General features: G+C 39.6%; 1 protein-coding gene across 1 annotated transcript; it reads left to right on the plus strand.

Moving 5' to 3' along the window:
• Nucleotides 1–425: 425 nt before the first annotated feature.
• magt1 (magnesium transporter 1) lies at nt 426–5,066 on the plus strand. Its single transcript, XM_084718564.1, has 10 exons — nt 426–571; nt 1,472–1,641; nt 1,721–1,838; nt 2,358–2,498; nt 2,602–2,742; nt 3,433–3,522; nt 3,607–3,670; nt 4,009–4,083; nt 4,377–4,467; nt 4,583–5,066. Exons 1-10 carry the CDS (start codon nt 491–493, stop codon nt 4,596–4,598), a joined length of 987 nt encoding a protein of 328 aa, XP_084574690.1. The 5' UTR covers nt 426–490; the 3' UTR covers nt 4,599–5,066.
• Nucleotides 5,067–10,233: the final 5,167 nt, after the last annotated feature.

Genomic DNA, 10,233 nt, shown 5'->3' on the forward strand with positions numbered 1-10,233 from the left:
CTAAGGAAAGATGGGGTGAAAAGTGAGATAAGACACTATGCACACTGTGTAACATAAATTACAGTATTGTATGAAATATTCAGTGACATCGTATGCACAAATAAGACACAAGAACACAGTTAACAATTAGAGAAACAAAAAACAATGTACACAAAAAAAATAGCAAAACCTCTCAGAAAGAGAAAATAAATAAATAAATAAATTTTAAAAAACAATTTATGTATGTACATGTATATATATATATATATATATATATATATATATATATATATATATATATATATATATATATATATATATATATATATTACTTTCAAAAGGAACAATAATTATAATAGACAATAGAGGGCAGCAAAACGCCAATGTAACCCAGAGAAATGACAGAAGAAGGAAACGGGAATGACAGCTCTCTGTGATTGGCTGAGACGTGACCAATAGGAAGCTGACAGAGGACTGTAGTGTGTATGGTCGGCAGCAGCGGTGTTGCAGAATGTTTGGAAAACTTTTCATTTCGCTGTCTGTCCTCTTTCTTCTCTACAATGAGGCTGCTGAGGCACAGAAGAAGAAAGAGGTAACACACCTTCATCACGCCGAGCGGACAAAGTTCACGAAGAGACGATGAGACGTGTTTTAAAGTTGACTGTCGTCCGCCCGGTCTCAGAAGCTAAGCTAACAGCAGAAGGCTAACGTGTACTTTTGTGTGGCAGTTACTAGTTTTCAATAAATGACCTGAACCTAGTTTGATGTTCATTCATAGACACTGTGAGGTTCGTTAAATCGCAGTACTGACTGTAACGTAGTATTGAGACGAGTCATAAGTCCAGTCAGTGTGAGTGGATCCACTTCAACTTGTTTCTGTGACACATTCACCGGTCAGAGCTAACGTCAACTAAACACAGTGAAAACAGTGTGCCTCAACATTCACAAACTCAACAGAGTTTTTGTCTCCTGTGTGAGAAAAGAAAGTCTGAAGGATTCGTATGAAGATTTGACAATTGCCTAAATATGATCCTTACAAAAACAGTCTTTTTAATACAGTAATGTGATGAGATAAAAGGCGTGAACCTCTCACAAATTACAACATAAAATCTGACCAATGCGTAGATCCACTACTTGGATCTCTTAGGACTTTTGTATGTTGTAGAGGAGACTTTCATGAGTGATAAAGGCGTTTGTTAATCATACCATGGCACCACTTTTTTGCTCTCTAAAATAATTATTTAAATCGACATCACTATACAGCCCCACAAAGGAAAAAACAGTAACTTCAAACTTCGTCAAAAATGAGTTATAATCATTTTTGTGACATCAATCAACATTTTGTGTCATGTGGACAAATATCTTGGATGTGTTGTGCAGCCTCCTCTAAAAATCTTGTATGAAGCCTGTAGTTTCAGTGTGGACTTTGTTCTCCATCCTCCTGTTTTTGCGTCTAACACCATCAGCTGTCTTCGTGTCTCCGTCCGTGCAGACTCTGCTGTCGGAGAAGGTGACTCAGATGATGGAGTGGGCCTCCAAGCGTTCAGTCATCAGGATGAATGGAGACAAATTCCGTCGCTTTGTCAAGGCTCCTCCCAGAAACTACTCGGTGGTGATCATGTTTACAGCTCTGCAGCCACAGAGACAGTGTGGGGTCTGCAGGTAAGAAGCACGAGCAACAGGAACACGTTACTTCAGTTCTAATCTCTGAATTGACAATCAATCATGAATCTCATTTCAGACAAGCTGATGAGGAGTTCCAGGTGCTGGCTAACTCCTGGCGTTACTCCTCTGCCTTTACCAACAAAGTCTTCTTTGCATCTGTGGATTTTGATGAAGGATCAGACGTCTTCCAGATGGTGAGACATTCCTCTTGTTCTCAGAGACTCGACTTTAAGCTTTTTGTTTTCGGAGACTGTGCTGTCTGTACATGAGGGTCCAGAGAGTCCAACCAAACATTGGAGCAGCTGATTTCAGATCAGCAGCTAATAATCCAAGTAATCCAAGTCTCCTAAAGCCTCGACATGCCAAGTTGTTTTTTTGGGGGTTTCTTTTTTCTGTTATGGAAAATGTGTAGGAACCCTGAATATTGTATCATAAAATGGTCGGGGATGTTCACAGTGACAGTCAGGCAGTAGAACCTGATGATGATGATGATGATGATAACTGATGAACAATGAAAGGATGAGCGGTGCTTTGAGGTTTTTGTGAAATTTTTATCATCCCTCTGCTTTAAAGGCTCAGAATCACAAGTGTACATAAGCAACTTTTGCTTCGTTTTAATTTATCATGTTTGTTGTTATTGAAAACTCTGAGGCTCAACCTGGATTCCATCATTGCAACATGTAATAAATGTTTTGGCTGCGTTTGTGTTGCAGTTAAATATGAATTCTGCCCCGACCTTCCTCCACTTCCCATCCAAAGGGAAACCTCGCAGGTCTGATACCTACGAGCTGCAGGTCAGAGGCTTTGCAGCTGAGCAGCTGGCCAGATGGGTTGCAGACAGGACTGATGTGCAGGTAACTGCAGAACATACCTTTAAATCTGAGAAATAAAGCAATCAATCTCCTCTCAGACCCCCCTCCTCTCTGACACTGATTGTTATGTTCGTCTGGTTTTCAGATCCGTGTCATTCGTCCTCCTAATTACGCAGGGCCTCTCCTGCTGGGCTTCCTCCTGGCCGTGATTGGTGGCCTGGCATATCTACGGAGACACAATCTGGAGTTTCTCTTCAACAAGAACGTCTGGGCCTTCTCTGCACTGGTAACTACATCACACACACACACACACACACACACATCCACCCACCACCAGACTGCTAGACTGCTTTAAAGTGAATATGTCTCAGCACTGACCATTTTGAGTTTAGAAATGTTTGGACATTTATTAAAAAAAACTGAAATGACACAAATATTCAGCCACTTAAATGGATGGATCAGATCATTTTAAGTGGGGTTATATGAAAAACTTAATCACAGTCAGTGTATTACTGCTGTGGACAGGGTCAGCAGCAAAATGTGTTTCAGCTGCCTAAAAAAAAATGATCAGTTTAAGTGTATGCTGTGCTATGTTTATCTGTGATGCTGCAAACAGAGCTACCAGGACAAATTTCAAACTTGTTTTGGCAAAAGTATCAATCAATCAGTCGTCATCATCCTAACAGATACATGTAATGAATATCTAATAGAACACAATGAAGATCAAACTGAGGTGTTTTGTTCAAAAAGAATGAATATCCAGCTGCTTCTCCACTGTGAATTTGGCTTTGTATTACACACAGATGTGCACCTCTGATTCCTGAGAAAACAGAGAGAAATGCATTGAATGTGATAATGTTGTGATATCAATTTATCTGTTAATAGTAGAAACATGCCCATTATATAGAAAGTGTGGAGGAAGTGATGAAGTTTCTGATGAATATATCCTCATCTTTTGTGCTTCTGTGTGTTTCAGTGCTTTGTCCTGATCATGACTTCAGGCCAGATGTGGAACCACATCAGGGGGCCGCCTTATGCACACAAAAACCCCAGCACCGGCCAAGTTGTAAGACTGAGACGCAACAATTTCACGATATAATATGTGAACTAGCTATCAGTAAATTAAGATAAACTGTGTTTGTGTTTCCAGAGTTACATCCACGGCAGCAGTCAGGCTCAGTTTGTGGCCGAGACGCACATCGTCCTGCTCTTCAGTATCCTTCAGCTGTGTGCGCGCGCGCACACACACACACACACACACACACACACACACACACACAGTTACAGTTAGCACATATTCAACCAAACATTGTGTTACGTATGAACTTTTATAAAATACACAGATAAAAACTAGTCCTGTTTTAGATTTCCTTCACTCTTCCAGCTTTGCTGTATTTTTATTCTAAACTAATTCTCTCAGTTTCAGCAGACCACCTCCGTTCCCCCAGACGTCACCCCACAGCACCACCTGTCAGACCTGGAGTGGGGTTTTAAATAAATGACGTCATGCATCATGTACATTTGTTGTCTAAACCTTGACCCTAACTGTCAGATGCTGCTGTTACCATGGGGATGGTGCTGCTGTGTGAGGCTGCTACCTCTGACATGGACATCGGCAAGAGAAAAAGTATGACACGCACGCACACACACAGATTATTCCTGTTTCCTTCAGTCTTTTTGTGTATACTTGTACACTCTAGATCAGTGGTTCCCAGCTGTTATTTCCTTGGAGCAAACAAACTGCAGGTCTGAAAACACCCTAATAAGTTTAGTATCGACTTCTGTGGTTTATTGCTGATGCTGAAATGAAAAGGGGTTTTATTGATTTGCTGATGAAGTTGCTGAATATGAGTGGACAAGCACACAGTTATACTATAAACCAAACCTCTGTCTGTCTTGGTGTGTCTGTGTGTGTGTCAGTTATGTGTGTAGCAGGTATTGGTCTGGTGATGCTCTTCTTCAGCTGGCTGCTGTCCATTTTCAGAGCAAAGTACCACGGATACCCATACAGGTAGACACAGACGGACTCATTTCTATCTGTTCAACTTGTCTCACCTCCTGTGATTAGCTGAGAAAAATGCCTTATTTCCGATTGGTTTGTTGAAGTCCTGTTGTCTCTGTTGCAGCTTCCTGATGAGTTAAAACTGAGTCAACATCCTCCAGCGTCACAGCGAGTATGAACCTGAGGACTTGAGGAGGGTCCTCAGAATGCTGTCCACAAGCAGGGTGCTGTCCATGGCTACGATGCCTTTTCTCTGTTTGCTAAGCCATGGTTTGTCTTCTGATCCGTTGAGCCAAAAGTCTGTGTGTCACACACACACACACACACACACACACACACACACACACACAGACACAGACACAGACACACACACACGCACACACACACATACACACTGTGCCTTTACAAAGACTCCGCAAGCAGTTCATTCATCATCTGTATGCAGTTGTGCCAAAACACGTTTTGTAGATTAGAAGTTTGGAAAAAAACAAAATCAGAATTTCTTAAATTGATGGGTTAGGGTTTAGTCCAGCTGCTGCTGGCCACAAATGTCAATCTGTCTCTTTATTCTTTAAACTGTTGGGACCATAAACAGGCTGTGGACTTTGTTCTGTATTAGTTGTTTGTTTGTGTGGCTGAACTTGAACCAGGATATTAGATTTATGGAGTAGCAGACTGGGAGCAGTAATTCACCCTTATAGTATTTATGAAACTACAGGTCCTGTAGTTTCATAAATACCCACTCATTTATTCAAGTTTTAAAGAAAGAACCAGCAACTAAAATGGGCCACTATTAAGTAAATAAAATAACTCCTTTCAAATATGTATTTATCACTGGGACCTTTATGCTCCACATATGTTAAAATGTATGCTCACTTCTGATTATTTAATCACATGCAGACAAATTTAATATAGTTAAGTTTAGTCTTTGTTGTTGTTAATTAGTTCCACCGTGCATATTTTCCATCCAGGACCCTCTCAGTTCCTCTCTTGAAATGTTTTCACTAGTGGGACCCATAAAATAGCTTCAGGCAGGCTGTGATTTGGGTCGCTGCGTCATTTCAGTGCAACACAGGTAAGAAAATTGGGCTTCATTGCAGCTTTTCAGAGAGTGTGCAAAAACCTGAAGATCTCCCAGGAGGCAGTAAGAAACATCTGACCACCAGGCATAAAAACCAGTTGCCTATAATGCCCCGCTGCCCTGTTGAGCGCTCTCAATACATGTAGAGAGTGAAATTGTCTTTAATATTCAGAATCTTAAATTTGAACTTGAAGACCCTCATTTCAGTTTTTTCTTGTGTGTTAGTAGTGCACACCCCCAAACACATTTTCCGTGACATCAGTCTAAACCAGTGGAGACACAGTAAGCCTGGAGCTCAGCTGCTCCTTTGCCTGGCTGCGTTACCAACCAGACAAACATTCACTTCCTCTGATGGTTCCTATTTACAAAGTATTCATGTTCCTACAGTTGGTGGGAACTGTAGTATTTAGTCCAATTTATGAAACCAAAGGTAACGTGATTTCATGGAAGCAAAATAGAAATACTCCTAACCTGTGGTGATAACAGAGCCCTGTACATGTTGTAATAATTGTTTCTGTGTGAATGAACACTGATGTTGGAACATCAGCTGCCCCCCACTCTGCTGCTCTATAAGCTCTGTGCCTTACACTGATGACCCCTCTGGCTGTCTGATGACATGTTTGCTCCTGACCTGAATGTAATTGTGATTAACTGTCAAGTGATTTGAGTAAATCTGAAAGCAGCTTGAACTGGAGCCAGTGAAGTGACTCATCACTTCTCCCACTCTGCGAGGTCAGTCGAACACGTTACTGTGTTCAAATAAATGGCTCCTGTGTGGTGGATGCACAAGTGGTGAAATGCCTTTTTGCTGTTTTTTCAGAAATCAAAATCAATGTGTTCACTCGCGCTCTCAGGGTTTCCTACAAAACCCTGGAGTTTACTATGAAGTATGAGTAGATGGAGGGATGGAAGCTTTCCAAAGTTTATTCCACCATTCATTTTCAAATTAACAAATGAGAGATTGGTTAACTGAAGAATGAGCAAACCTCTACTTTAATTAAGCCTTGTTTGGATTTACCAAATCACATGACAGTGAATTATTTTTCACATGGGTTTAGTGTAATACACCTTTATTCTGTCCACCTGTAATAAGCCTGCAGTGAGCTGGTGTTCGGTTAAAATGGAATCGTCACACTTCCTGTTAAAAAACGGTTTTTAAATAGCCTTAACCCCCGAGTTTTTATTCATCATGAGAAGTATATAAATTCATTCATCAGAATACTTCATCAGAAAGTATATATTTTTCTGTTGTATAAAACAAAGTGCTTTAAATGTTTGTGGTTGCCTTATCAGTTTGTACCAGGAGAGAATATTTGATTTGATGTGATTATTTCTTATATTAAAGTGCCTTAACTGCCTGTCAGTGTTAGTTTCTTTCTTCTTCACTCAGTTTCTGGAACAAAGCCCAGAACACACAAGGGAGGCATTGCTTGTGGTGAGACACAGAATGAAAAAAAAAGAAACAGTTGTAGGCAGTTTTATGGCAATATATTAGGTTATTCTTTATACATATTAATCCTCACCTCTGATTTGACCTCTGATCCTTATTTAGAAATTACTGAATTCTGCCTTTGCAGAGCTTACCAAAAAATATTGGGTCATACCAAAGCAAAAGGCAGTAACTTCAATTTTAATTGATCACTTTATCTTTAATAGTGACCTGCTCGCTGTAAATTATCCTGCTTGTTAAAAAATTAATAATTTGACATAAGATATTAATTTTAAAATGATTTCAGTGATTTATCAATGATTTTATTCTTCTTACGGAGTGTATGATCAGAACTGTGTCCATAGCAATGGTCTGTTCTTCATATCAACGGTTCGTTATATATAACAACGGTCTACTATAAAGAAACTAGAAAAGCAATTTCTGAAGAAATTGCGGGTGTGAATGCTTCAAGCTGAAGCCAAACTGCAATGCTGCCTTGAATACAATAAAGTTTTGAACGATTTGAATGTTTGAATGTATGTAGAAAGGCTGACGCCACACCGAATAGCTGCCTGAATGATATAAGAAGGTTTGAATTATGTGAAATGTTTGAATGTTTGAAGAAAGGATCACGCCACACTGAATACCTGCCATGAAAATAAATTAATATTTGAATTTAGTATAATATTTGAATTTTTATTGAAACACTGAAACCACTCTGAATAGCTGCGCTGACAATAAATCGATATTTGAATCATGTAGAATATTTGAATATTAGTTAAAAAGCCAAAGCCACGCTGAATAGCTGATATGAAAATACAATAATGTTATAATTATGTGTAAAATTTGAATGTTAGAAAGCTGAAAGAACTAAATCTGAAGAAAGAAAGGTAACAATTTTACATGAAGCAACTGAAACTTTGACAGTTAAAAAAGACTGCAGTCTAAAATGTCCAAGGTGGACACAGAAAGACACAGACAGACAGAAAGACAAAGACAGACATGCAGAGCAACAGAGAGAGACAGACAGACAGACTTTTTAAACTGATAATTTCAAACACCTTGACCTGCTTCAGGTGTAATTGTCTCTCTATGAGGTTTTAACTGCTAAGAACTCAGGCTGGTGAAATTGACCAATCGCCTGTGTGTTACAGAACGTTCAAATTTGAATACTGAGAGGACCTAACTGCTGTTGGTTGAATCCGCCAATCGCCTGTGAGCAACAGCACATTCAATTCTAGGCAGACAGAGATAGAGACACAGAGATAGACAAACAGTCTTTTTAAACTGTTAGTCATTTCAAACCTGGAACTGCTTCAGGTGCAATTGTCTCTGCATGAGGTTTTCACTCAGGTCCTCAAAGTATTCAAATTTGAATGTTCTGTAACACACAGGCGATTGGTCAATTTCAGCCTAACTGCTGTTGGTTGAATCAGCCAATCGCCTGCAAGCAACAGCACATTCAATTCTAGGCAGACAGAGATAGAGAGACAGAGATAGACGAACACACAGCACATTCAATTCTAGAGAGACAGAGACAGACAGGTATGGAGAGTGGCAGACAGAGATAGATAAACAGTCTTTCTAAACTGCTAGTCATTTCAAACCTTGAGCTGCTTCAGGTGTAATTGTCTCTGCATGAGGTTTTAAGAACTCAGGTCCTCTCAGTATTCAAATTTAAATGTTCTGTAACACACAGGCGATTGGTCAATTTCAGCCTAACTGCTGTTGGTTGAATCAGCCAATCGCCTGCAAGCAACCGCACATTCAATTTCAAATACTCCAAACAAAGGCAAAAATTGAGAAAACGTACCACTCAAACTCCAGCCGTTTAACAAACAACCGTAATTGCTACAGCTAAAAACCGGATACGGTGAGTGAGAGGATGAGATGGCGAACGCGGTGGTGCAAATTTTATTTCTGTAGTGTGAAAAATGAGGCCGGTAGGGCGATGGAAAAAACAGGGATCATCTGCTTTCTTCCAGAAATGTTGGGCTCTCGCTTAACATGGGAGCGAATAGGGCAGCCGGTTCGACTTGGCGCCCTTTCGGACCCCGCTCAGCCCAAACCGTTTGTCCATTGGCTTCGGCGGTCACACCTCTGCGACCGGCACGGCTTTTCCTACAAAATGCTGTAAAAATTGTGTATGTAGAGCGAAAGGTGTGGCCGTAGCGGCGAGTTGAAGAGAAAATTTCTGGATGATTTTGTACCCCCTCTCCACTCTAGCGATGACATCACCCACTCTAGCTTTAACGACCGCACGCAATACACACCCATTATAAAGTCTGAGAAGAGATGAAATTTTCATGTTTTTTAAACTGCTGCTGTGGAAAAACTAAAAGAGATATCGAAAATCGGAATTAGTGACCAAAAGTCCACGTGATTGTAAGCCTTTGAGAGTTGGAATGGAGTTTCTACGTGAATAAATGAATCCATGGCGACAGGGTGAAGTCGAGCGAGTTTGAAGGATTTTCTCATTGACTTCCATTATAACCAAATTTCAGAAAACGGTGAATAATTTTTAAAGTTTGAATGGGATTAAGAAGTTGAAACAAATATAAAAAGTCAGCGAAATGTTGAATATTTTCCAGTTTGAATGGAGTTTCTAGCTCAAAGTATGAATTGGTAGTCAACATTTGAAAAAAGGTGAAATTTTGAGATTTCTGAAGATTCCGTAATTCATTTTCAATGGGAACGCCGTTCGGAAAAAACCTGGAATATCTCGGAAAGTATTGAACGCAACGGCTTCAAATATACATTGGTTGTCCTAAAAATTCAGATGAACGTCATGACTTGAAATGGTTTGAATCGGTTGAAATTTGTGGAAGAAGAAGCGTTACAAAGCTTTTTTTGAATGGGATTTAATAGGGATGGGAATTTTAACGTGGAATATTTCGGAAAATTTGAATGTTACGGAAAATTGAAGAGGTTTCCAATCGTGTCATAATAAATCTGAATAAATTGAAATTTGAACGGTTTGAATCGGTTGAAGTATGCTGAAGTTACAGGACTTTGAAAAACGCGGCGGAAAAATAATAATAATAAAAAAATAAAGAATTTTGGTAGTAGAAGAACAAAGGGTTTGAATGCTTTCAGCATTCACACCCAATAACAGATCTTAGAATGCTGTGATTGACCAATCAAAATCTAGTATTCAATAAAGCCATGTAATAATCACCAGTATTGAACATGTTATTATGCTGTGTTATATTTGCCCTGTGGAGGACAGTACCATTCCTTGAGACATTGCGTCACAAAAAAAAAT

The sequence above is a fragment of the Lutjanus erythropterus genome, chromosome 5 (genome assembly GCF_056507025.1).
Source record: "Lutjanus erythropterus isolate fLutEry1 chromosome 5, fLutEry1.hap2, whole genome shotgun sequence".
Taxonomy (NCBI): Eukaryota; Metazoa; Chordata; class Actinopteri; order Lutjaniformes; family Lutjanidae; genus Lutjanus; species Lutjanus erythropterus.

Bases quoted from the DNA above. Each gene is read 5' to 3' on its own strand.
- magt1 (XM_084718564.1), top strand. From the start codon at position 491: ATGTTTGGAAAACTTTTCATTTCGCTGTCTGTCCTCTTTCTTCTCTAC. The intron at 572-1,471 runs GTAACACACCTT...CCGTCCGTGCAG, and splicing joins AGGCACAGAAGAAGAAAGAG to ACTCTGCTGTCGGAGAAGGT. The intron at 1,642-1,720 runs GTAAGAAGCACG...ATCTCATTTCAG, and splicing joins AGACAGTGTGGGGTCTGCAG to ACAAGCTGATGAGGAGTTCC.